The following is a 27,864-nucleotide window of genomic DNA, read 5'->3' as shown; positions in this document are numbered from 1 at the left end:
AAGCGACTTAAGTTCAAATGTCCATCTACTGTCTTTACTTTGTATTTAGTTTGCAGAGCTGAAACGCAAGTGAAATGTACAGGGAAAAAAATTTGCCAAGTAGACTGGTTAAATAATACACTCTATAAACTTTTGCCATGCGCTCACAGAGCAGAACTCAGAGAGCTGCTGAAAACACATCCCTTGTAGTTCAGCACATCACAGGTACTGGAGGTGGGTCCTAAAGATGCAGTTCTGTTCAGCTGCTTTATTCAAAATACAGCAAACAGACTATCAGCTTTCAGCTCCACTAAAATTAAAAATAAGTTGTTGGGTTTTGAGGTTGTTTTTTTTTAACCAGTTAGTTTTCAAGTGCAGCTTAACTTGGATAAATAAATGAATATTCATGAGCGATACAATGCAAACAGACTCAGGCTGTGTCTATCAAGACTTCCATTCACTTCAGTGGGAGCCAGCAGAGTCAGCCTCACATAAAACTGGTCTAGTCCTTGATCAATTTAGATCCTGTAAAAATAACAATAGCCTGGGATGACTGCAATCATCTGTTGATCTACAAACCAGACAAGATACAAGACTCCTCCTCCCTCTCTCAGCACACTTGCTGTCAAGACACTAAAGTAAAAGTGTTTGGGCCTTTTTTTCCATAGCACATCTCATTTAATGAGTGTGGAAACATCAACCCAGCTACAGCTAACCCCCCACAAGCTCGCTTAGATAAGCACCTTAAAAAAGGTAATAATAACCTGGACCTAATTCAAATCGTTGACACTGCAGTATATGCTGTTCCTAAGGAACAACAGAAAGCATGCTTAACGATAGCAGGCTCGGGGCAACAAGAAGTTTCTCTCCGAAAACGGTTTTGCCCGTGCCACTGCTCCAGTCAGCGGATGTCACCGTACAACAAGGTGCAGCTCCGGGCCGTGCCCAGACCGATTCTCCGATGCGGAGAAATCACGCTCCAGCCCAATGCAGGGCTCACCCTTCCATTGCTTCAGGGACGAAGACGGCCTCCCTGCTCCACGCTAACAACTCCGAGTTAATAACTTTTGCAAGACCAACATTTTTTTCATATATCGCAGCGTCCGTCGGTGCATTTATTTCTGCAGTTGTATGAGCACCCACGAATGCCATAGCATGCCTTAGATTTGGATAAAATGAGGCCTGGCTACAGCCGCCTGCCCTCCGCGCTCCACCGCGACCGCACCTGCCGTTGCGCATTGCTGCAGATGTGATTTTTAGGGAAGACTGCTCTGTCCCCCCCTTAAAAAGCCGAGTTAAAAACACCCGGTTCAACTAACTTGTCCACCTGAACAGCCAACAAGCAGACCAAGCCTCCCACGTGCGTACTGGGAATCGCTCTGTTCCACACGGGAGCCTGACAGCGCCGCCGAGGCGCACCCGGAGCCCCGGGCCGGCGGGGCCGGGCCCGCAGCCTCCCCTGGCCGGAGCGCCGGACGCAGACTTCTCCGTAAACGACGCCCGGAGCAGGGCGCGGCTCCCGCAGGCCGTGCCCCGGGGGACGCGGGGCACCCCGCCGCCCCGCTCCGCTCCCGCAGCCCCGCTGGCTCGGCGGCAAGCGGAGGGATGCACCTGCGCCCGCCACTTCTGCCTCGCTCGGCCGCCAAGCGCCGCCCGGCGGGAGCCACCCGCTGCTCCCCGGCGTCGAGGCCGGGCGCCCCCGGCGGCGCTCAGCCTCTGCCGCCGCGGCGAGGCCGGCAGGGCGCCGGGAAGGCGGCGGCGGCGGCGCCGGCGAGCGCAGCGCAGCGCAGCGCCTCCCTGTCCCGTCCCGTCCCGTCCCCGCACGCTGCCGCGGCCCCGAGCCGGGCCCGCCGGGGAGCCGGCAGCGTCCCGGCCTGGCCCGTTATTCCGCAGCCCGGGCGGCGGAGGGGCGCTGGCGGCAGCGGCGGGGCCGCCCCCGCCCGACGGCAAGCGGCGCGGCGCGGCGCGGGGTGGGGTGGGGTGGGGGGGCTGCCCCGGCGCCGGCCCCCACCCCCGGGAGTTTTAAAGGGGCAGCGCGCCCGCCGCGGGCCCCGCGCCCCGCTCCGCCGGCGGCGGGCGCTTTTGGCCGGGGGGCGCCCGGGAGAAGGAGGGCGGCGGCGGCGGCGGGGCCGGTCCCGCCGGTGCGGCCCGCGCTGCGCGCGGCGGGCGGGGGAGGGAGGGGCGGGCGGGGGCTGGGTGGCTCCTGCTGCTGCTGCCGCCACAGCGCTCGCCGCCTCGCCTCCCCTCCCCCCCGGCGGGGGCTCCTCGCTGCAGCCTCTGTGCTCCGCTCTCGGTCATGTGACCCTAACGTAACCGGACAGGAAAAGCCGCCGCCGCCGCCGCCGCCGCGCTGACTCCGTTGTTGCTGCTGCTGCTGCTGGGCGCGGAAACGGCGGCGGCCCGCGCGGCACCAGGCGCCTCGGCGGCCCGCGCCCCCCAGGTGAGCACCGGCCGCGCCGCGCCCCGCGGGGGGATCCCGGCGCCGCCCGCACGTGCGCCCGGCCCCGCCGCACCGGCCGCGGCCCGGGCTGAGGCGGCGGCGGGCGGGCGCGGGGGCGCGGCGGGGCCTGCTCGGCCCTACCTCCTCATTGTGTGCGGGGGGCGCCCGGCCGCGGGGTCCGGCCGCGCCGCGGCGGGCCGAGGGGGGCGCGGAGGAGGAGGCGGGCGCCTGGCGCCGCTGGGGCTGCCTGGCCTCCTGACAAACCCCCGCCGGGCCGGGCCGGGCCGGGCGGCTCCATCCGGGACACAGCCCGGGGGGGGATGGGCCCGCACGGAGGGGAGGGGAGGGCCGGGCCGGGCCGGGGGGGTGGGCCGCGCCGCGCCGGGGGAGGGAGGGGGCAGGGGGAGGGAGAGAGGGGGAGAGGGAGGGAAGGGGGGAGGGAGGCAGGGGCGGGGGGCCGGCGTCGCCCGGCGCCGGGCTCGGCGCGGCCCGGCCCGGCCGGTTGGGGCCCGCCCGGCCGCCCGCAGCGGGGCGGCCCCCCCTCCGGCGGCGGCATCCGGCGCAGGGAAGGGCGGGGGAGGAGGGCGCCGCGCGGAGCGAGGGGCGGCCCCGCCTGTCTCTCCCCGGCAGCCTGGGCGGCCCCGGCGGCGGCGGCGGCGGTTCCCGTCTCGCGCGCCCTGGCGGCTCCGCTCGCGCTGCGTCTCGCGCCGTCGCCGTCCGTCCGTGCGCGCGTGGCGTGCGCGGGGGGGGTGGGGGTGGGCGGGGGGAGGCGGGCGGAGAGAGGGGAGGAGGGGCGGGGCGCAGCCAGTGAGAGCGGCGCGCGGCCTCCCGGCCTTCCGCCCCGGCGGCCAATGGGAGGGCGCCGTCACCTGTGCCACAGAGGCCGAGCGTGGCTCCGGGGAGAGGGCGGGCGCCGGGCCACGCCCCCCCCCGCCGCGCGCTACGGCGCCGGCAGGCGGCGGGAGCGCCCGGGCGGCGCGCGCCCCTTCCCTCCCTCCCGCTGCCGGCGCGCGCGCGCGGGCCCGTCGTGGCGGGCGGGGCCGGCCCGGGCCCAGCGCGGGCCCCCAGCAGCCGCCCGCCGCCGGTCGGGGCTGCGGGCGCGGGCAGCGCGGCCACCGTCGCTCCGCGGGCGCGGGGACTGGCAGGCGGCGGGGCGCCTGTGTGAGCGGCCGGTGCCCCGCGCCGCTGGGCGGGCTGGGGCGCGGTGGGGGGGGGTCGGTGCCCGCTGAGGGGTGTGAGGGCAGCGGCGGGCTCCGCTTGAGCCGGGCCGGCAGCTGTTCCCTGTCAACACGGCCGCCTCCCCGGCCCGAGCGCTGCCGGTCTCCGCGCTCTTCCCCTTCCGCGTCCCTCCCAGCGCTTTTCTCCTCTTGCGTGGTGCCCTGCCCTCCCCCTTGGCTTGCGCCCTCTGCTTTTCCCTTCGTGGTCTCCGGAATAAACGTACCTTTTCCGAAAGGAGTCCGCCTCGCGTGGTTTTTCACCCACCGTTCAGCAAAGGAGGTGACTTCGAAAGTTGCGATAAAGCTGAGCCCGGCCGGCCTGTCAGCCGTGCCACCGACGGGCTGTCCCTGCAGGGCTTCAGGGCACGAGAAGTCTTTTGCGCAGTTGTGGAACCGGTCAACGCTAAAATACGGCCTTGCTGGCGTTCGTCATTTTATTTAGCTAAGGGTGAAACTCCTGAGCATACGCATACCTATAACATACCCTTCTATAGATATAAGAGAGACAAAGTGCTTTCCTTACTCTTTTCCTCCGCCGTGTAATTTCCTTGCAGTGTCATTCTTCCAGTGCTTCCAGTTCAAAGCATTTAAATACCTTTTAAATACGCCCAAAAACTTAAGTGTTGCGCACGTGGATGAACACTGTGTCATTTTGTGAAAAGATTAATTCAGGTCTCCAGTGAAGGGCAACAGCCTCAACTGCCACAGTGACTGCTGTTTGGATAAGCTTAACTATAAGCTAAACAAACTTAGGATGATAATAACTAGAAAGAATGCCTTTCTGGTTTGGAGTTCCCTCACATCGATGGTTTGCTCTGACTGAGAAGCTTTGCTGTCCAAGTACAAACCAGACTCAACACCGATGAATTAAAGAATGTAGCGCATAGAATAATCTAAATTAAAGCTAAAAAAAAAAAAAAAAAGTGTATTTACCGTAACATCACAAAGTCTACCTGCATGGAGCATTTTGCAGGATTAAATAACGACGACCGTGGTTTTTGTTACTGCTGACAGCAAGTATTCCCTCTTTTGGAGAGAGGGAGAGGATTTTAGCACGTTGTTTGTACAAACATAATTGTCCAAACAGTAGTTTAGGGAGGAGAGAATGGACCTGAAGAGAGTTGGAACTGTTTTTTTCTCTTATTAACTGTAAGAAAGTAATCAACTGTATCTTAAATTGTATTTCTTTCTTTGCCCTTACACCCCTGACTCAAACGAGTTCTGATCTCATGTGAATGCAAAGGAATGCATTTGGTCAGCCTGGTTATTGATTTAAATACGAGGGCATTCTTCACTCTCCAGCAAGTAGAAATACTTGCTCCTCCAATGACTAAACATATTGGCATATGTGAAATACGCTTTTATTCTCTTTCCCAAAATGTCACATTCTTACTGTATAGAAGAAACAAGCTGTTTGTACCATACCTAAAATTTCGATAACTTCCTATTAAATTTGGAGGGAAAAAACCCAAGACTTCTTATAAATCTACCACTTTTGGTCCACTTCTCCTGGTTTCACCTTCTCTTTCTTTTCTGTTCATAGAGCATCTGCACTGTTCCGGGCATAACGCGCCCAGGTATTTTGTTGACTTCTCTTGCTGTTTTGCATGGCTACGTACAGACCTATGTTACTTCATACTTTCACTTCTTCTGCCCAAAGCTCTATTTGTTGTGGTTAAGTTTATATCCACTTGTTGATCTTACTAGCCGTACATCCATCCATTCATCACGTGCAACTGCCCTGATGTGTTTCCCTGGCTGCTTTTTTTCCCCAAAGTTACCGATTCTTGCTTCCAAGGCTGCCCCCGAATCCTTGAGAAAAAGCTTGTAGCTCTTAGGCAGTTCTTTGAGGGCAGCCTCCAGCAGCTGGTGCAGAGAAGCGCAGGGAGGGTGGGAGGCTGTGGAAGCCCTGGTTTAGGGGGGCTCAGGTTAGTGCCGCGTTTCACCGTTAGTCGTCCTGCCTTGCACCAACGGCCAGCAATGGGCAGAACCGCACCTCTCGCCCCTCAGGTTTCTTGATTTGCTAGGCGAGCGTCAGGCACTCTGTCATGCTCCTTAGCAAATGCTGTTGTAGCTTATCTCGGTAAATAAACAGATAGTTGTTGAGTGAAAAGATTGGCCCCTCCTGTTCTGATAGTCCAGAGGGCTTGCCCATACCTAGAATGAATTCCTTGTTTCAGCCTGGGAAGACTCGGGTATGTATCTGGTATTTCCCGGGAGAGGGCATAACCATCAGAAATGCTTAACTATTTAATGTTGCGTTTGGATCCAGCTGGATGGATGCATACTTTTAACCTGAATTTTCAGTATCTCTATATATCTTTTACGTAACAGTTATCTAACTTGTCTTTTATTGGGTTCTGCTTTTGTCTCTCCCACCCACTTAGGTGAAGGTGACTGATACCAGAAGGGAGATTTATTTTTCCTGTTTGAACAGACAAGTGGTAGCCAAAATACTTCATTCTTCCCATTACAAATAGATGGGTTTACTACTTATTAATATTTCTTCCTCTCCTTTAGCTATTTATGTTTCTGTATCCAAGTCATCATCCCCCCATGCCTTTTCAGAAGTCTTTAGTCCTGGCTCTGCTTTGCTCCTTAAGCCTCAGCAAATCACTTGCGCCTTTGTGAGTCGCATTGCCCTTTATGACAGGGAGATCCTTGCCTACATGTAAGATATCATTTATACAGGCGCTTGGGATTAAGAGGTGTTACTAAAGCATGATATATGGGTATTAGAGGAAAATATCTGTTAAGAGACATCTACTGTTGCATCTGTACATCTACTGTTAAGTTTTACATGGAAGTTGTTTTCTTTTCAGAGTGTAAAAAAATGGATTTGGCCAACCATGGACTTATTCTGCTGCAGCAACTAAATGCTCAGAGAGAGTTCGGTTTCCTGTGTGACTGCACAGTTGCCATTGGTGATGTCTACTTCAAGGCACACAAATCGGTCCTTGCTTCTTTCTCCAACTATTTCAAGATGTTGTTTGTTCATCAAACCAGGTAACTATAAAAAGGTTCACTGTTTCAATGTTGTTCAGTTAGCTAAGCTAAGGAGGTCTAGCAACATTTTGAAACCTGAAAATGTTCTTTTTGCTTCTTGCTGTGACATAAGGAATATGGGATCCAGTCTTACGTGCAAACTAGAATCTCAGTTTAAAACATGTTAAAGCTGAACTGTGATTCATTAACACTAATGTTATAATTTAGCACAAGTTCTTTATCCTTCAAAAAAGCATAGAATTCCTAGAATTGAATATTTAAAGGATCCTGTCTTCACTCTTGCACATTCCGTCCCCCACTCGCTATCCTCTACTGTGTCTTGGCGCTATTCTTGACATTTTCATAACATTATATACAACCCAACAAGTATTTGCCACGCTATTTTGAGAAATGGACTTATAAAAGAGGCTAACATGTTTTGGTTTTTTTACAGTTTACCAAAGTCAGTTAAATAATAAAATACTACATAGTGGTAGAAAATAAGGGAGTTTGTGTTTCTTCTTTTTTTTTTTTTCTTTTTTTTTTTTGGCGGGCAGCCTCACATGGAGGGCATTGAAAAGATAATAAAAGTGTAAGACTGGTTTAAAGATTTTTTTGGTCTTTTCTTTTTTCCAATTATTTGAACTATCTCAAAAAGTTTATGTTAGGAGAGTGAAACTCTTAACTCCTTGGCTAAGAATTCTAAGCCAAAAGTCAACATCAAGGACAGAAATGCGTTTGCACTTCTGAGACAGGACTGCGGGCAGATGTATCGGTCTTGATGCTCCATCAAGAGCACACAGTCATCTCTGGAAGACAGCATTGCAAAGTTTACTTTTGGGTAATACATGAGAATTCAAAAGCAGTCGGAGAGAAAGCTCAAGAAGGGTGCACCTCAAGAAATGGAAGAATTGGCTATCATTTCCTCCTCAGCTTGGTAACCTACTGTGGTTAGAGCATTCAGACCACCGCACGCAGTCACGTCTGTTTCTAGATTTCTGTCTTTTATTTAATGTTTGTTTTAATACAAGAGCTACAAATAACTTCGAAAAATGATTAAAATCCCAGATCCTCTCCTGTTAGCTAACTGGCCTAGCTAACTAGCTAGTTAGCTAACTGGCTAACAAGATGTTCCTGATTTTCTTTCTTCTTCTGTGAACCTTGCCTCTCTTTCTGCACAGAGATGCAGCTTCAGCCGGAGGCATGGTGGGTGTTTCAGTCCAGAGTACCCTAAAGGGTGATGCCCAGGGCATGCTCTCAGCTGGAGGATGGCGTTGTTTTCAGTCCTGTTAGGATGAAGAGGGCATCACAACCAAAGCGTCTCTCTTTGCGGAGCGCTCTAACCGAGGGACTGTTAGGCCGCCCAGGCGTACCGCTGGCGCTACTCTTTCTTCCTCCCTATTCAAGGAAAGAAGCTCCTGTTCTGCTTTGTAAGGACCCTGGCCTCCACGGGTTAGATGTGCCCAGGCTACAGCTGTTGCATCAGATCGCACCCTGCATGGTTTCTGGATTGTAATGCAGTTGAGACAAGGCTGATACCACACATTTGCAGAACTGTACCTGTAAACACTAGTAGGCCACAGAAGCCAAACAGGCAAGTGCCAGGTGAATTTTAGGTGTTTTCAGGGCTAAGTACTGAGAAGAGTTTAATGGGTTGTGAATTTAGAGTCCAGTGCTGGCAGGTTTTAATTTAGCTACAGACGTGTTTGAATCCAACCAAAAAAAGGGGAAAAATATCTTTGCAATTTACAAAATATATGAATATATGACCACAAATCTATCACATAACAGCAATTTAGAAAGGTGTAGATTGCCATGGGACAGCTTCGTCTTTCAAGCCAGTTACTTTCCTGAGGAAAAAAATGTCATCTTTTAAGTGGCCAATGAGATTAGCTCTTTTACGTTAAAGCGTTCATATTTATTGCAGATTCTGTCTTTTGAATTTAAGTAGATGCCTCTGATTTTTATCAATGCTTGAATAACCTAGATCTGGTAAAAAAGATTTTCCTTATCTCTTATTCATCGTTTTGTTTCACCTTTCAGTGAATGTGTCCGTTTGAAAGCGACTGACATACAGCCAGATATCTTCAGCTATCTCTTGCATTTGATGTACACAGGGAAGATGGCACCGCAACTCATTGACCCAGTTCGACTAGAACAGGGAATAAAGTTTCTGCATGCATATCCACTAATTCAAGAGGCCAGCCTTGCCAGTCAGGGAACTTTTTCTCACCCGGATCAAGTTTTTCCATTAGCATCTTCATTATATGGCATCCAGATCGCAGATCACCAGATAAGACATCCCCCTAAGGTTCCATCAGCAGCTGACAAACTCGGGCGAGAACCAAGGCCACAGACATCACGGATGAACCAAGAGCAGGTTTCTGAAGGTTCGCAGCTCTCGCAGTTAGCTACAACTCTGCCACAAGTGGCCCGGACGAATATGTCCACTTCTGACCCATTGCCATCTTCTTTATCTCCAGAATTGGTATCTGCCGCTGGTAATAATTCACCTGCAGGAGAAGACGCCAACATGGAAGCATCTTCTTCAGATGAACAGCCTGCCTCACTCACAATAGCACATGTCAAGCCAAGCATTATGAAAAGGAACGGAAGCTTCCCAAAATACTATGCCTGCCACCTCTGTGGTCGCCGGTTCAATTTGCGAAGTAGTTTGCGTGAGCACCTGCAGATCCACACGGGAGTTCCCTTCACGTCTAGCCAGCAGGGAGAAAGTAATCTTTCTTTGTCTCTCTGTAACAACACAGCTGATAAAGATGCCGTGGAAGTGCCTGAAGCGGGGATGATTAGCGACAGCGAGCTGCAGCAGATCTCAGACTCCCCAATAATTGACGGGCAGCAGCAGTCAGAGACACCGCCCCCCTCCGATATTGCAGACATAGACAACTTGGAGCAGGCAGATCAAGAGAGGGAAGTAAAAAGACGGAAATATGAATGTTCCATCTGCGGTCGCAAATTTATTCAGAAAAGCCACTGGAGGGAGCACATGTACATACACACTGGTAAGCCCTTCAAGTGCAGCACTTGTGACAAAAGCTTTTGTAGGGCTAACCAGGCTGCCAGACACGTGTGCCTAAACCAGAGCATGGACACGTACACGATGGTGGACAAACAGACTCTGGAACTCTGTACTTTTGAGGAAGGCAGTCAAATGGACAACATGCTAGTACAGACCAACAAGCCCTACAAATGTAACTTGTGTGACAAAACATTTTCAACTCCCAATGAAGTAGTCAAACATTCGTGCCAAAATCAAAACTCTGTCTTTACACTAGAAGAAGATCGCTCCATCCTGCTAGGTGGCGGGGACACAGAAGCCACAGAGACTGATAATGCAGTGTTAGCCTCCATCAAAAAGGAGCAGGAAGCAGTGTTGTTAGACTGAATGTGAAACCTATATCAATTTTTTAAAGTTTCTTTACTCATTTTTTATTAAATCAATTTTTTCCTCCCCCCACCTCTTACCTCACTTGCCCCTGCCATCTTTTTCACCAGCCTCCTTCCCACCCTTTGTCTTCAGCAACCAGGACTGTACTGGCACGTTAGGGAATTGGACTTTGCCTCTCCCACCAAAACAAACAAAAAGCTCTTGCATCAAACCACAACATAATTGATTTTAATACAAAGGAACATGTGAAAAAATAAACTGGCTAACTATGTTGATAGTATTAGTTAATCCAAATTTAATAGATTTTAAACAAAATTTAGATTGCTTAAAAGTGTATTTAGATACAATGATGAGCGTAATGAGAAACAGAGTATCAGTTTGGTAAGCAAAGAAAATATATATATATATATATATATTAGTTTCCCTGGTAAAAGGCATTTTGAGAAGATCTGGCAAATGAAACACCATGCTTTTTAGAAGTCCACATGCAAGTTGATTAAGTTTATAACTTAAAACCCTCAGAACTTTTCTCAATGAATGCAGAAATCTCTGATCATTGAGGTAAAAAGAGCTGAGGCTATTGGTTTTCTTTTAGCCTTATGTTTTCCTTCAAGTATGCCTTTGGGTATCTGTTTCAGATAACATAATTGAGTCAAGCTAAGTAGTTACTTAGTCAAATTTTGACTTAAGTAGCTGTAATAATAATGTGATGGCAATCTTTATATATATATAAAAAATACTGTATATGTATAAAGATTTTTATATATATATATATATAGAAAGTGTTTGTGTGTATATTTGGTACAGGTAAATAAATGCACACATCCTTTTTAAGTAACTGGCCGTCTACTCTCAGATTCAGCCCAGAAAGTCTTTTAGTTGTTTGACAAAACTAGTCATTGCACAGGTTATTTTTTAATCAAATTTAAAACCTCCCGAGCTGTGTGCATTTTTATTGGCCTGTTGAAGAGAAGCTAATAGGTAAGTGTTGTCACCCAAGCTACAAAGGAAACTAGAGAAGTGACATCCTGGTGAGCACTGTACCACCATTAGTGCAGCACGTGCATCTGTTGTTAGCTGTAGGTTTGAGTCATTCTGGATGAAAGGAGAGAAAAAAAGCTGTATTGCCTTACTGAGGCTGGAATGTCCATGATTTCATTTGGTCTAATGGCATGAGTTAAGAGGAAGAAAAAGTGGTGCAGAGACGTTCTAGCAACAGGGGATCATGGTTGTTCTAAAGTGAATCCGTAGTGCTGGCTGGCAAATTCTGCTCTGTGAGAGTCCCGTTATTTTCAAAGCCAAGACAAAGTCTGCAAAAACTGAAAGGGTGAATTCTGTAGTTTTAGTTACTGCTGATGGTAGCATTGCATCTTTGTGTTAAAAATCAAGTTGCTGATTCTTATTATTTTATATAGATGCCCAGATTTTTTGCTGGTAGCCTAAAAACCTAAACTGACAGCAGCAATGAAGCCCACTGAGCAATTACTGGGGCAATGGAAGGCGTAAGCGGACAGAACAAGTGCCCCGTCGCAAATGGAGACAGTGTGTGTTTTGGGGGGAGGGGCGGGAGAGGGCAAGTCACAAACCACAGCTCTTCTCTTGTGTATACGTTTAAACTGAATATCATCTTTTTGTGTATAGTTAAGTTCTCAGATTTGTAAGTTTTTATACATCATTTCATTGAATAAAAACTGAATTAAATGGGATATGATTTATTGAGTTGAAGGTGAAAGGTTGATGGGTTTCGATCCTCCTGAAAGAGCTCTTACTGAACCGGTTTAAAAGCCAAGCAATGTATTCTGTGTATCAGACTAAAACCTCCGTCATACAGATGAACAAATAGCTTACTAAAGCTTAAAACAGTGGATTTAGCAGAAAAGGTTGCTATGTATTCGTTTTTTCCAGTTTATTATAACATTACAATTATTGTAAAGCTTACTGTAAGTGGTGTTGAGTTTATTATCTCTCTTGTATTAGAGTAATAGATCTAAAATCAACTGATTTTACTTCAAAGTATCGAAGTGTTTTGAGGTAAGGAAAGTAACATCTTACAGAATTATTTTAGTGTTGCCCATTTGAAAACTTTTTTAGGATCTTCATTTACCAGTGTAATTTCTTTAAAAGTGTTTTTCATTTCATCTCACTTAGTCTGAAATGCTCTCAGAGCAGGGGAAAAAAAAAAAAAAAAAGAAGAAATCTTTCCTAATTCAGGGTAAAGTCGGCTTTTGAGGTAGCTGTGGTTTAGGGGACAGTCACAAGTTCATTTCCAAAATGACTACAGCTCCTAAAGGTGCTGCCACCTCAGCTATTAGTTACCGCTTAGTCAGATGCTGTTTTTTTCTCAGAGCTCCAGCTCTGCTCCAGTGCAGAGTACAACAGTTCAACTCCCCAGGTGGCTGGTTGTGTCAGAAGGGTACGCGTGGCCACACCATTTTTTGTGAGACGTTTGGCAGCCCCGGGCCCTTACCTTATCCTGCTCTCGCCTCTCCTTCTCCACTGTTTGGAGAACGTGGTGTTTGCTCAGTTACATGTTGAATGGGCTCAAGTGAACTGATGCCACTGAAAAACAACCGGTCTTAAGAAATGCTATTTTTCTGTCAAATCTGTTCCCTATTGTAGCTCTGCAGAGGGTTTCAGACAACTCACGGATTGTGCAAGGGCAGAAATGAGCAGGGAGGAGGCAGCTTACTGAAGCCAGTGTTCCTGCTGGCAACGTCCAGGGTGACGAGGGTGGGAAGCGGTGACTCCCACTCGGACAGGTCCCTCATCTGGCGGGCGGTGTGGCCTCACAAGCCGATGTACGGCCCAGAAGGAAGGGGCGGTGTAGGGCAGGGAACAAGCAGCCGGGGAAGAAGCTGGTTATGACATGACTGCTGCTGCGAGAAATGGGAAATTGCAGGCTCAGCAGAGATACTTTCACCTGTTTAAATATATAACACTGTCAGGTAAAGAGAAAAAAAATCACAATAAAGAGATTATTTTTATATGTGTCCAGCTATCATAATGGTTTATTTTATTTTAAATACCCTGTATTGTCTGATGCTCCATAGTGATGTTTAAATCATTGCCTCTCACTGCAGTTTTGTTCCTCTACAACAAATTAGAACCAGTATATTCTGGTTATTAACAGCTGCATCAAGAATTTGGGTAATTACAGCACAACTATAGTTTTGTTCAAGTTTCTTTGTTAAATCCCATCTGAATTATTATTACGGTTAGAGAGAGATAACTTCAGGCTTTATCTTTAAACTTTTGGCTCACATTTGTGACCGAGTTGCTCAGGACTCATTCAGTCTGCTCACCTGCTGAAGTTGTGAATTTTCTACCAAATGAAAGACGACAGCTTTGCAGGAACTACTGAATAACCAGTGCAAGTCTGCCATCATTCAAGGCTGCGGGCTGGACCTTCAGCCCCAGTATATTTCTGAAGGAGTAACTTCAAAGTTAATTTCCCGGGCACGTCACTTGACAAGACACCTCTGCCTTGACTTCAGACGTACCAAACACCTACCAATCTATCTGCTCAATAGAAAGAACAGATAATTATCACTTCTGAAAGTGAAGATCGCAGTCCTCTACAAGCAATATTTTTTGTCAACTTTGTATCAAGTATCTTCTTGGTCACTGGTCTGATTGATAATCATTCTGCTTCTGCGGGGGGAGAATTTATTAGAAGATACTAGTGTTACAAACATTGAATAATTTAAACTGTGCACCTATTGACACTGCAGGGCCTTAAGTTGCCATCTTGATGTTTGGAAAATCTGCTTTCTGGCTCTTTGGCTCCAAATCCCATAAAATGATAGCTTCGGTCACATAAGGTAGCGAGTCGCAAGAAAAAAAAAATAGTAGATTTCTTTCTGTTTGCTTTAAATAACTTCTTTGACATTACAAGCACTTTTTGCATTAATTAAAGGAAACCTGGTTAGACAAGAGCAGGTTCTGTGGTGCCCAGTGGCATCACGATCCCTTGCAAGGGTTCTTCCCAATCTGCCTAACGGCAGGATTACCTTTTTTAGGTACTTTGCCTTTCTGGAGAGTAATATAGTTCTTTAATTATCTTCAACCCAAGCAACTGAAGACCAAATTGATTCATTCTTAACCAACTTAAAGTATTTTTCCTTGATTGTATTTCCACACCTTTTAATCTTAAAAAGTAAACACAACTAAGGGAGAGTTCATTTTGGAGTTCTGTCATTGAGTCTGTTATTTATTGCTTCCTAAAAGTCAACAAATGTTTCCATTTGGCAAGATACCTCATAGCTATGAATGATTAGGAATATTTAGGCTACTTAAAGAGAATAAATTCCATTTAACACTCCTACTTCAACACTGTAAATATTACACTGTTAGTTACAGCAGCATACCTTCGTAATGAAATCTAGGTGATACACTACCAGTGGTGATAAAGGCTGGCCTTTTAAAAAGCCCAGCTGTTGTCCTACCTGAGCCAGTATGTTTCCATTTCTACAGCTCTTGTTTTGTTCACTGTTTTTGTTTGTAAAAATGCCTGTTGTTGTCACCGGATAATGAAATCCCACTCATACCAAAACCAGAACAAAATGCAGAAAGAAGCAAGAAGTCTTTTGCAGCACACCTCGTTAATGTATATTTGCTAGGTGATCCATGATCATCTCTAGAAGTTAAGAGAAACTCACTGTCCTTAAATGTGGGCTTCTATCAAGCCTGCCATTAAAAAGGGCATATTTTAATGAGATTTAGCCAAAACCATGAAACACACTTCCTCCGCAGTACAGCCATGCTGCCGTGCTGTCTGTGCATCCATGCTTTCGAAGAGATCACGCGTGCCCAGATGCAGAGCTCAGCACGGTCTCTGCGCAGCTGTCAGTAACCGTTGCCACTCCTCGCAGTGCCGCTCTTTCAGCCCTTGTGCCAAAGGAGCTGCCAGCAGAAGGACCCTCATACTCAGTCCCTGTCTGTTGCCTTAGCCAAAAATATAACTTTCCTGGAACCTTAGGAAATCCACTCAGAGAAGAGAGAAGCAGAGCCATAAAATGCAAGTTAACACAAATGTACACTTACGGTACTGCTGTGCAGAGTGTGGAGGAGGCACCCCGCCACTCCAGCGTGCCTCAGCGCAGATCCACAGCCTGTCTCCAGTCTGCTGACTCTGTCGGGCCCGGATTTGAAGCAGCCCTTACGTTTTCTAAGGGTGCTTCCTGATAAATCCGTTTCCTTAAGTCCTGTTCCTTAATCTCTCAACTACATGGTTAAAGCATTTTCCATTTTGGTACTACTGTATTGTGTAGGTCCAGTTTCAGCAGTGAATTATTATTTGGTGGATTGTCACAGTTTGATTGGGTCTCTCACAGGGCAATGTATTCTGTGAATCAAGCTTTATTTCATGAGCTCATTAGGTAAAAATCAAACAAGGGCTCCATCTCTTTTCAACAAACTAGTCTAGATTGTCAATTCTCTAAATTGTTGCTTCAACAATTCACAAGCTCATTAACTCACAAAGTCACTAACCCACACGCTTAGGAGCAAAAGAGTTGCCTGGCTGGGGATGGGGGTGCTCATCCTTCCTCCTGCGTCACGCTGCAGGTGTCCCCTCTGTCACCCCAGGAAGCAGCAGAGCCTCAGCAGCCCAGCTGCTGGAGGATCCACTGCCAAAGGCTTTTTGAGAGTAATTGGTGTATTCCTACCTTCCAGCTTGGAAGTTTGGTCTACACCTTTCCTGGGGCTTATTGCAGTCAGATCTGAAGACTTTCAGGCTTATCAGAACCTACCAGTCACTTTTGCAAGGCTGCAGAGAGAGACTGCAGACCTTATCTCTTTCCGGCCTCGGCATCCAGCGTACACGCGGCTCCTTCTGCAGCCGACTGGTGCTGCTCCCCGCACACATCAGGCCTTCGCAGGAGCTGTGCCTTAGGGCAGCACGGAGCAGGAGCGGAGGGCGGAGCCGCTGTGGGTCTGGGCCTCATTGCTGCTGCTGCCGCCTTATCGTTTCCTGACTTGATTCAGACTGGCACTGAATACAGCCAGCAATCCAGCACTGAATCTGCATTTTCCCATCAGAGCCCACTGAAGCAGCTTAGGATTTCACATGTGCGTTTTGGGCACATACATCACTGATGCAAGTTAGCGCTGTGCCATGCTTCTTCCTCTTTAATGGTTCTCCAGGCTGGATGGAAGCTCACCTACCAGGGAAGACAGCAGCTAAAGAAGCCGCTGCCTTTGCCACATCCATCTCTCCAGCTTTTGGGGTGTTATGAAACAGGAAGCACGGTTCTGCGCGCATTGGGGGTGCAATCCATGCCGCCTTGGGAGAAACCAGTTGAGCCTCCTTTTGGCTGCAAGAGCAGCGGTGAGTGTGCAGAAGACAGCACTAGATGGTGCAGTCACACCGGCGCAACCGCCCCGCCGTCCTGGCTCACTGCCCCGCAGCCCTTCACAGGGGCGGGCGCTGCGCACCCCACGCAGCGCTGCTGTAACAGCGTTCCCGTCCCGAGGGGCTGCGCTGGAAAGCCAAAGGGGGCAGAAAGGACTCTTGCAGTCGTGCCTTGCAGCCCAGAGAGCAGAGCCCTTTGCACAAGGGGCTGCAGAGCACTCAAAAGCACAAAGCCCCAAGGCTTGCAGCGGCAGGTACACAAGGGAGGACCTTCTCGCATCTTCACTGATGAGAAAATATGTAATTTTAAATATTATTAAATTTTATTTCATATTTTGGATATACATACACATGTGTATTATACCATCGCATCTGCCATTCAGGTCTGACCAAGACCATTTCCCCTCAAAGAGAGCTGACTCCAAACTGGGTTGATTTTGTGGCGGCACAGTCAGCCCTGCAAGTGCAACCCTGGATGAGGACAAGTGCATCCTTTTGGGCGGCCCTGAACATTGACACCGGTCACAGCCTCTGTGCTGGCGTTAAACCACCAGCGTGAGCTTCCCATTCCAGCAGGAGCGGGTCTTGCCTGACTGCCCTACAAAAGGGAAGAGCCTGGAAAACAGGGAGGGCTACACACACAACTGGGTCAGGTCCTTCCGCCCCAACAGCAGTACTTGGGGGATGTGAAGGCAAATAGTCACTCAAAGCATGCGATTTGCATGCGCTGATGAGGAAAGGAAGGTGATGCCCCCCTCACCAGACCACCACCACTCCAGTTGCTGGCACACAGGCCTCCATACCCAGACACGTACGCAGAATACTGAGTCATAATTGTTCAATAGTAATCTTATTCTTTGATACGACTGCGTTCCTATGCAGAATTTGTTTAAAAAAATCTCATTCTGAGGCATACCTGAGACATCTCTGGCATTATTCAAGGCCAGGTTGGATGGGGCTTTGAGCAACCTGGTTTAGCGGAAGGTGTCCCTGCCCATGGCACAGGGGTTGGAACCAGATGATCTTTAAGGTCCCTTCCAGCCCAACCCATTCCATGATTCGATGATATCGATAAAGGAAAGAGACCCAGGACAAGTCCTGATTTGCACACAAGAACCAAAGAAAAACCTTTGGAGAAACTTCACCCTTGCTCGCCAAGTTCAAGTTCAAAGTTTTCCTGCCTTACTTCCTATTTTTGAATAATGCTGCGGTACAATCTGCATTTTAAAACCCCCCCGATACCACAGGTATGACCTGAAGGGCGGCAGCGTGGCTGCGCACCGCTCTCCGGTCACACGGGAGGTTCGTGCAAGGACCGCGTTCCTCCTCCCCGCGGCCGCAAGCATCCGTAGTTGCGGGGACCGCGCAGCGACCCGCGCGCTGAATTTCAGCTCCGAGAGGCCGGAGCGGGCAGGCTCACCCCACGTACGGGCAAGCCAACCCGAGGCGGCGGGGACCCCGCTCCCCCGCGGGGGACCGCCGCAGGGCAGGCGGGGCAGCGGCGGGAAGCTGGCACTCACGGCTCGGCGGCGTCCGGCGGCCCTCGGTACACCGGGCGGGCAGGGCGTGGGGCCGCTGCGGCAGCCGGAGGGCGGGGGCGGGGGGGGGGGGCGGCGTCCCGGCCCGCAGCAGCCGGGCGGCTCCGCGGGGGAGCGGTAACGGCCGCCAGTGCCGGAGCAGGGGCGGGGGAGGGGGGGGAGCGCCGCGCATGCGCGGGGCGGGAGGGCGGTGGCGGCGGCCGTTACCCGCGCCCCGCCCCGGCCGGTTTCCGCCTGCAGCTGGCGTGAGCGCCCGCGCCTGTGTCCCCGGTGCTGGGGCGCCGAGGGGCTCCCTGGGCTTGCCCCACCCGACACCGGCTACCGGCGCGGGTAGCAGAAACTGAGTCCTTCCAGGCGGTTTAGGAACGCCACAATTTTACTTAAAACTGGGCCGACTGGGGCCATAGATCCCCCAGGCCGGAGTGTCCTGAGGCCCTCCTCGAGCGGCTCCGGGGAGTCCCCGTGGGTGCAGGTGTGTCTCGGAGCAAAGAGCCGCCATGTCACCCCCCTTCCCTGAGCTCCGTCTGCGGCAAGGGCAACAAAAGCAAAAATCAGCCGAAGGCATCGGCCGAAACCTGGAATTGGCTTTCACCTGGGCACAGAGCCGTGCCATCCAGAGCGGACAGCTGGCGTGGGGCGGAACAGCAGCTCAAACTAAACAGGAAAAATAACTGAAAACTAATAGATATAATATAAATAAATAGCATAATAAATATCGTCATAAATATAAATAAAATACAAATAAATAAAACTAAAGGAAAGACAACGAAGCAGTTAGGAAGCAGCCACCTAAACTGCAACCCTGCCTCTAAGGACACCACCTTTCCTGTTTTGGGGTGGGTTTTTTGTTCTGTTTTGTTGGTTTTTTTTTTACTCTGTTAGCTGTTTCCCCTCACGACGGTGGGAACATACAAGGCACAGAAGTAACACCGAGGTATTTTACGTTTATAGAGGATTTTGACATCGCAGAGGTTTCTGCGAACGCTTTGCAAGGCAGATGGGTTGCTTGGGCAGCTTGCAATGACAACGGTTTTCACTGTGCAGCCAGACCATCCCCCCATCTTAGAGCGAGAGTGGAAGCAGGGGCTTCTGCCTTTGAATGTCTTTCACAGATGAAATTGAGAACACGTGGCTTCTGCTCCGCCGACATAGGGGTGGCAGTGCTCTGATGACAGTGCTCCTCTTAGGGCTGGTGCTTTCCCCTTGCCCCTGCCAGCTGGGCAAGAAAAGGTGCTAGCAAATGCAGTATACTTGCCCCAGAGAATGGGAGCACCACCTTCAGTTCTCATTAGCTTGAGGGTCAGAAATCTCTTAGCCTCAGATATGTATCTGTGTCTTAAAGAGAAGAGCATACTAGGAGTTTGGAGATGATGGGTGTATTGATGCTTTTTTCCCCTTCAGAAACTGTGAGATGGATCCTCTTGCACCTAAAGGAGTTGCTTTCTGCTCCAAAAAGAAGTTGTCCTACAGAAATTAGAAGTTCTCAAGACCTGTATTTGTGTCTCAGCAGAAGTCCTTGGTAGACCGATGAGAAAGTCACCTACTGTTGCAATGTCCTAGAAAACATTTTTCTGCTTCTGATACTGCTGCAAGGGAGGGTGAGGTGATGGCTTACTCTGCATCTGGGCACGCCCTGCTGATGGTCTTCTCCAGAGGGCTTACCGGAGCAGAGGTTTTGCATCCTGAGAGGAAACAAGTGCAGCTGCTGCTGCCAAGAGGATTTATTTGCTCTGGCACGTAGCTGCTGGTAGCGGTACTCACGTGCGGTGCCACACCTCAGCGGTGACTCTTACATGAGAGATGAGCACATTTATTTCCTGTTGCTGTCCAGGAACACAATTAAACATGGCTCTGAGGACCAAGAAATAGGGATACAATACCCCTGGCACTAAGCACTGATGTCTCTGCCACTGACCGTAAGGGTCATTTGCAAAAGAGTAACACTCCAGGCTTTAAGCTGTCTCCTGGATAGCGTTGGATTGCTCTGACTGAAGCAGGCAGTTTTGCAGACGCGCCAGCTTGCAAGCACTGTAGAAGAGGGCAGTTCCTCAGTTTGTCTTTAAAACCTACCAGGTGAGTGGCAAAATCCTTCTTCAATGTCTGATAGGACCAAGAGGGTGCATTTCTTGGTATCATCCTGCAGTAAGAAATGCATTAAGATTACACAGGCAGGTTGCTCCGGCTGCTCAGAAACCCAAGAGAGGCTCCAGGGAATAACCTGAGCAAGTCAAACTCCCGCTGAAGAGACAGGTAGGTCCGGGAAGGACACTGCCGCTCCAGCTGACAGGGGTGTTCGTGGCGAAGGCTTACACTGCCGCCAGCCACCCTGGACCTGTCAAGAAGGCCACAACCCCAGCACTCTCTTAGACTGCAGTTTTGTTGCAGAAAAGCCACGACCGGGAACAAGTCATCTAAATGTGGGGCCACAGTCTGCCCTCCCAAAGAGTTTTTCACCTTGCGCCAGGGCTGGGGGTTTCAGACAAGGCTCAACTCGCAACCAGGGTTTAGGTTTAGGATTAGGGTTAGGACTGGGACAGAAACAGAGTGGGGAACCTCTCACTGGAGTGGGGCTGCAAAGGAGCTGCCGAAGGAAGGGGGAGGCTGCAAAAAGTCTGCGTAACAACTGGTGGAGAGTGCGGGCACAGGACGCTGCCAGCTCAGCTGGAATGACACCAAACAAGTATTTCAAACGTTGCAGCACTAAATAAAATGTGTTTTTCTCCCCTTCTTTCTCTGTCTTTCCTTCCCTAATTTCAGCTTCAGTTTTCCCTTTCACCTGAGAGCATGTGCAGGAGACGGCCCTGTTTCTGTCCCTGTCTCCTCATAGGAAAGAGGAGAAGGAGGCGGGGGAGTCCTTGCTGCCCCCCGTGAGGGGAGCGGGTTGAGATATCTGCCGGGATCTTGGGGCAGCTGTGCAAACGTGCACATGGAGCACGCATGTAGCTATACTGAGCGTTAAAGGCATGGGTTTTAATGACCATGACAAAAAGGTGGAGCCTTCAAAAGAGCAACTGTTAGCATCCCTGAATTAATCCTCGTGGATAAAGCTTCTGGCTCTGCCACAGCCTTGCCAGTTGTTCTCTAAGACTGGCATCTCTCCAAATGGCACATGAATGCCTAGCGCATCTGACAGAAAGACAACAATTAAAAAAGCTTTATTAATGACAACTTACTTCCTCAAGACCATCTTATTTTCCCAAGCAGTTCTCAGAGATGGAGATAATGAAGGTCTCAGTTAAGCAGCTGCAGTAAATAGTCTAGGGAGAGACTATACCTGTCATCTTTTCTGATTCAGGTTTCACTGAAATGCAAAAATCTTTGGCAGTGAGGCACTCCATGCTTGCCATGGAAAGAAACACTCATGCTCTTTTGGATTTTCAAAAAGCTTTACTAGAGGGGAAATGTATTTGCCCTCATGATGACCCCACTGCCCAGTTTCACGCTCTTCCTGCAAAGACATAACCTCTGGTTTCCTATTCAAAATTAGGTTTTCTTTTTGTAAGTGTTTAACAGTAGTCTTATTGTTATATATGACTGCATTCTTACACAAAATTCTGCTGTGGTTTGGAGCCCAAAGTGATGGGGTGTTGCGTGGATCCGGGCAGCCCCTGTTGCTCTAGTGCCCACCAATATCCCTTCTCTCCCACCTGGGCGTGTAGTGAGAGGGGCCACGGAGGGTGGATGAGTCCCAGTGACTGATACAAATTTATGGTTTTCTTTAACAGCTCTGGGGGCCTCGTTATGTTGTGGGGTCCATTCCCAGATTGCATTTTTCTGCAGTAAGTTATGGAGTGGTCAGGCTATCATACTAAAACCTGGAATATGTGCCCTCTGACATCCTAAAGTCCCTAGCACAGCACATGACTCCTTTCTTATTCTGGAGCAGGGGTAGCCATTGAATTTCTTGTAGCACCTCATCGGGGGCTGTTTTTCTCCTACTTATCCATCTGAAGCCCCAAAAGATGAATTCCTGACTGGGCCCTTGTTTCTGTTCTGGTATCTCTACTCCAGTTGACTGTGGGTGTGTTGTAGCAAGCGTCCGTAGCCTGTTTACAGGTTCCGCGAAGTGGCCACCTCTGAAGATATCGCCGATGCGCTGCCCCACAGTGACCTCTTGTGGAAATTTTAACATTCCCATCTCTTTAGCCAACGTAGCCTGAGCTACACGTACGGTGGGACTATGGTTTAAGCCTTGCGATAGGCGAGTAAATGTATACTGGAGTCCCTCCCAGGTGAAAGCAAACCTCGTCATCGATAGTTGCCATCCATCATTAAGAGGATTGAGTATATCAGCTATACTGGCAGCAGCCGCAGTGAGCGGTTTGGCAGCAAGAGTTAAGCCTCCATAATCCGTTGTTAGTCGCCACTTGCCATTAGGCTTCTTTCGAGGCCATACAGGAGACTTGTAGGGGGAGGAGACTTGCCCAAGATTGTCCCTGCTCATGCATAACTGCCCCGTGATTTGGCTCTGCAGGAGGGGGTTTGTCTGGCAGCTGGGACTACGGGAGCTGCTTCTCCCAAATCAGCTGAACCAGGGATTTCCAGCAAGGCAGTCTGCACACTGGCTGCCATGGCAGGCAATAAGGCTGGCATCTAGTAGTTATTACAGGTGGGTTTTGTTGCCACTCACTATTTAGTTTTTCATTCGTCATCATGACACACACACATATCTACTCTCTAGACTCACACGTTGCAGCTGGCATGATGAAGCAGTTTGTGCCTGCAACGCATGTCAGGGAGAGATCCAACTTCTGACACCAATAAAACATCACAGTTTGATTGGGTGTCTCAAATTCACAGGGGAACGTACACTGTGAATCAAGCTTTTTTGGGTCCTTATGGGTCCCTTCCAACTTGAGATATTCTGTGATTAGTTCATGAGCTCATTAGGTAAAAAATCAAACAAGGGCCCAATCCTTGCCTCGTCTAGATTGTCAATTCTCTAAATTGTTGCTTCAACAATTCACACGCTCATTACCTCACAACGCCTGGAAGGCTGCAGGAGCAGCGGTGAGTGTGCAGAAGACAGCACTAGATGGTGCAGTCACACCGGCGCAACCGCCCCGCCGTCCTGGCTCACTGCCCCGCAGCCCTTCACAGGGGCGGGCGCTGCGCACCCCACGCAGCGCTGCTGTAACAGCGTTCCCGTCCCGAGGGGCTGCGCTGGAAAGCCAAAGGGGGCAGAAAGGACTCTTGCAGTCGTGCCTTGCAGCCCAGAGAGCAGAGCCCTTTGCACAAGGGGCTGCAGAGCACTCAAAAGCACAAAGCCCCAAGGCTTGCAGCGGCAGGTACACAAGGGAGGACCTTCTCGCATCTTCGCTGATGAGAAAAAAATTCCCTCGTGCTGTCACGCTTGCCATGCAGTGCTGACCGGGACCAGGCTGGTGCCTTGTTGTCACTCAACCATTCAGAAGGCAGGAGATGACACTTTCACTGCCAGCAACCTCCCCTTGTCCTCAGCATCTTGGCGAGGATGCTCTGCGCTATGGGAAGACCTGTGGGAGGGCCTTGGATGAGTATCTGTCTTTCCCACTGTAAGCACTTTGAGGTATGATAGATAGGTAGATAGATAGGAACATATATGGGAATAGATGTCCTGAAGGGTGAGAAACAGGGCCAGACAGTTTCCTAAACTGCAGGATGCATCATTGTCCTTGAAATTTTTGCCTCTGTGGAGAAAGGGAAGCCTTTCTCTGGGTCTCAGCATCCAGCTCCAGCAGAAGAGACACTGGAGGCAGAAGGCGGTGTTGGAGCGCAGCAAAGCCCAGCCTCCTCAGTGGGCAGCCCCTGGGGTGCACAGGCGTGACAGGTGCCCCTGGCCCTGAGCAAGGAGAACGGGACGGGAAGGGGAAATGAGCCTCGAGGGGGTGTTTCGTGCCCCCCACGCTGTTGACAGCGCTGCCAGGAGAGAGCCATGAGCTGGCGAGCAGGTGGCAGAGAAGCTCCAGCGGGACGGAAACACCGGCACTTCCCTGCACCCGGTGTTCCAGCTGCCCCAGGGAAGTGCAAGGCCAAGGGGAAGCAGCTCTTCGGTCTCCAGCACCGCCTGTCCCAGCAGCGGCAGCGCAGCTGCTGCAGTTCTCTGTCCCCAGGCCCAGAGAGGCGGCAGAGCCTGAGCGTGCCCGGCCAGCGGGAGCCGACACGCGTGCACGGACACGCGTGCGCACACACGCACAGACTACACACGCGTCCAGCTGCTCCTCCAGCCCGGAGCGCCGCCTTCTGAGGGGGGTGAGACATGTTAATTCTCCAAGCATCAGCACTACTACTCCCTCTGTTTCATTTTCTCTGCTTAAAAAACAGGGTATCTTTTCCCTTTAGGGACACTGTGTTCCCATGGTTTGGTTACATTTTGAGTTCACAACAGAATCAAAAAGAAGCGTAGATTTTTTGCTGGAATGTTAAAACAGGCTGACCTCAGCACTGCTCATTCGACAGTCTATTTTAAGCTCCTCTGAGCTGAAGAATCATTAATATTTCAGACTAGCTCACTAGGACAGGGTGCTAGATAATCTCAGCTAGGCTCCCTTTGCCATGAAAGGCTGGACCAGATGATCTTTTAAGGTCCCTTCCAACCTGGGCTGTTCCATGATTCTATGATTTAAAATTCAAACATAATCTTCTAAACTTTGGTCTGTCCCCTATATCTAGACTAGATGGTTTTGGTGTCTCCCTTTCTATTACTGAAGAAAATAGGTAATGAGGGGAAAAACTGAGCAACGCTGAACTTTACACTTCCCAGATCATAATTAGTCATCCAGATACTTTCATATTTATTGTTTTTAGCAAATTTTAAAAATTCTTACCCCCCTCTCCTCCTGCAGAAAGGAAAAGCACTAGCTTCACAGCATCTTTGGTTCATTGCTAAGTGTTACTCTAAAGATACGAACGTATCTTTAAAGTGAAGATATTCTTACTCCAAATGTTCATATGTATGTATGAATGTATTCTTTAAAAATGACTTCATCACAGAGATGCTGTTGTATCCATAAAGCCTTTATCTGCTGCAGTTAAGTATTTATTGATAGACTTTATGTGTTATTAAGCTAATTTTCTCTTCACTATGTACAGAGGGAACTCACTTCATTTGGGGTTTTTGTTGTTTTGTTTGTTTGTTTGTTTGTTTTGTGTGGGGTTTTGGGGAGGTGGGCATGGTTTTTTTTTAACGATGGGGGTTTGTACATAGCAATGAGCGGCTCAGAACACTTCTGCCTGGAGGAGCAGCTCGTGGTCACAGCAGGCTCTAGTTCTGGAAAAGCGTATTGGGTTAAAATGCAGTTGGCTTGAGGACAGAGAGTATAGAAGTTCAGTACGTAAAACGTAAGCTCTAGAGCCAGTGCAGTGTATTTCCTGGCTACGGGACAAAAGGTAGAGAATCTGACAAGATCCCACCCTTCCCCTTTCATTTCCCACTTATCTGTGCAGAGGGGGATCCGCAGCCCCCCAGAAGCTCTGTCTCTTTTCATGCCACCCTGCTTCCCCCAGCTGCTCTGGAGAAGCTGTTTCACTTTCTTGTGTTGCTGCACACAGGTCACAAATTAATGTTCAGTGGAAGCACTCGCTTTTTTCAACTCATTTCAGTCCTTTTCTGGTTTTGCAACAGATTGTGGAGCCTCTCTCATTTTCTTCTAATGCCAAGTTTGTCATAATAAACAGTTTTGTTTTCAGTAACAGCGATCTTGCATCCCTTGATGCATGTTTGTCTCTGCTCCTGCAATCCTCCAGCCATGCTCTTCTGTGTCCCTGCATGTTGTCGGTAGGCCTGCATCTCACTGCCACTTTCCTGCTCGTTGTGCCTTGCCACTCAGTGGGGACAATTAATCAATACCTTACATCATAGTTTACAACTCAAAATTCAAGAGGCATTACATGATTTTTCAGTCATGTGCCAAGGTTCCTTTTTTCTACAGTATGTCATAGAAGTATAACAAGTTGGTTTGCCATAGCACATCATCACTGTGCTCCTGTATATTAGCCACAGGCAAAAATAGGAGTTTTTGAAGTTTTAAGCAAAATCATCTCTACTGCTTAGATTGTAAGGTTGACCCAAGCTCTTAATAGGAAAGCAAAAACAAAATGTGATGTCTCTTTTATTGGGAAAATAAATAACTAATAAATAACAAGAATGTCCAGAGCCTTGAGACACATCAAAAATTATTACAGAAAGAAGTATTGTATCTGTTCTTTCCATGAGCAACTATTGGTTATGAGTGAAAGAAAACAAAATAGTAATTTCAACATAGTCAATACGCTGCCATAGTGATTATAAGCCTACATCTACCGATCGATATCAATACTGACTTAAAGGGTTTGTCTGTGGTTTTTTTTTAATTAAATATACTTTTGTATGAAGAACTGTAAGCAGTACGCCCAGCCTTTGCCACACCGTTCATACTGATGCAAGTTCCTCCCCTGCATCTGCGAGGCATTAACTGGCTCTACTGTGGGGAGGAGAGAGGATGTACGAGCCTGAATCCAATTGCAGGATCAAGACAGATTATGCAAAAATCCAATAAAAGCATTTCCCCAGCAGGAAGACTTATGCCAAAGAGAATAATGCTATTTTCAAGATTGTTCAGCAAATATTCTAGTTTAGAATGGTTCTTGTTCAGCTCCAGAATACTGGGCAGGTCATATTTGTCTTTCTAATTCTTAATTGCTCTCATGAAATAATAGTGAAAACACCATCTGGGAGATAAAAAAACCAAATGTATTTGGCCTAAGAAAAATTTCCTCTGAATAACACTTGTGGTGCCGCCAGGGACTGTGGGAAGGCTACCTTTCCAGTCAGCACCTCAAACAGTTCGACTGACATTTCCCCCTTGCCCTGTCTTCCCCAAGCACAGCCTTCCCTCAGAGCTGTAAGGAACCCTCCAGCCGCCTTTGCTTTAGTGAGTCACCCCTGAAAACTTTAATTTTTCTGGCCACTTCTTCAACTATAAAAGCAAGTGAAATTCAAATTTCCTCCCATGTTTGCCCTCCTCCCTTGATGTCTTGCCAGAGGGTCTCGACACGCACAAGAGGCGATCCTAGCGCTGGTGGCCAGGATCAGATGCACAAGCGTGCAAAACTCACACTTGCTCCCGACGCTGTATGGAGTGGAGGCAGCCCGGGACCCTGCATTGCCTTGGGTCTGGGCGCCCTGAAGCCCTGGGCATGCACTACCCAGGTAGCTACTCTCAAATATTGGCTGAGCATCACCTCTTTCTGTCTTTTAGTCTATGAGCCTCACAGCTGCCACTGGAAAGGTGAAAGGGAGAAGTGTTAGTACAGGTGGCTGTGTGTCAGGTTTTCTGCTTCACACAGCCATTTCTATGGGAAATGACAGGCACTGCTGACTACGTCACACTGACCCTGGGACTGCATGCTGAAAATCTCCTAGAAATGAGTTTAAAAGTTCACAAATTTCATTTACCAAGCAGGGAGACAGATAGGTCAAGCAGCAGAGAGGAGCCGGTATCACTGCAAGGCCGAGGGTCCACAGAAGACCGTGACAAGGGGACAGTCGTCGAGGGAGGAGGCAGGGATTGCTGTTGGGCTGCTTCCCGAAGGCTTCTTGGCATGTCCGCCTTTCAGGACAGCAGCTGGCCTGTAAATTCCTTGCAGATTTTTACAGTTCCCTCTTGTCTAGCTGCTTGGAGGAAAAGGCATCTTGCTGGTTATTCTTTCTGGTCTGGTGCCTTTGTAGGAGGGAGAGAGACATATCTGTAGGCTAGATTATGAAGACAGGTTCAAGCTGCTGCAGGACTTTACACAGAGACTGTCCCCAGAAAGCAGCTCCCATGGCATGTTGGACTTCTGCTTCCCTCATTTCATCACATCATCAGTCCCAGCACCAAGGACTGAGGCATGTGGGTTTTTCAAGCTCTGGAAACGGATGTCATTTTCAAGGAGGAACAGGAGACACTTCTTAAAAACATTCCTCCAATTTTAAAGAGTTGATA

The 27,864-nt window shown here is 49.3% G+C and overlaps 1 protein-coding gene across 4 annotated transcripts; it reads left to right on the top strand.

Annotated features, from left to right (window-relative positions):
• Nucleotides 1-1,937: 1,937 nt before the first annotated feature.
• Nucleotides 1,938-14,972, top strand: ZBTB2 (zinc finger and BTB domain containing 2). Of its 4 annotated transcripts, none has more exons than XM_087776920.1 (4): nt 1,938-2,419; nt 6,459-6,642; nt 8,665-9,011; nt 9,105-14,970. In XM_087776920.1, exons 2-4 carry the CDS (start codon nt 6,470-6,472, stop codon nt 10,025-10,027), a joined length of 1,443 nt encoding a protein of 480 aa, XP_087633046.1. In that variant the 5' UTR covers nt 1,938-2,419; nt 6,459-6,469; the 3' UTR covers nt 10,028-14,970. The 4 variants fall into 4 exon arrangements, with proteins under 4 accessions (XP_087633046.1, XP_087633044.1, XP_087633043.1 ...); XM_087776918.1 differs by adding an exon at nt 5,180-5,213 and having other exon boundaries at nt 1,943-2,419; nt 8,665-14,524; XM_087776917.1 differs by having other exon boundaries at nt 1,945-2,419; nt 8,665-14,520.
• The last annotated feature ends 12,892 nt before the right edge of the window (nt 14,973-27,864 follow it).

This window comes from Nipponia nippon, unplaced genomic scaffold (assembly GCF_047370975.1).
Source record: "Nipponia nippon isolate SJK-2023a ecotype South Korea unplaced genomic scaffold, ASM4737097v1 scaffold_4, whole genome shotgun sequence".
NCBI lineage: Eukaryota > Metazoa > Chordata > Aves > Pelecaniformes > Threskiornithidae > Nipponia > Nipponia nippon.
Note: the sequence above shows the minus strand (reverse complement) of the source record. Positions and strands in the feature narration are given on the sequence as shown.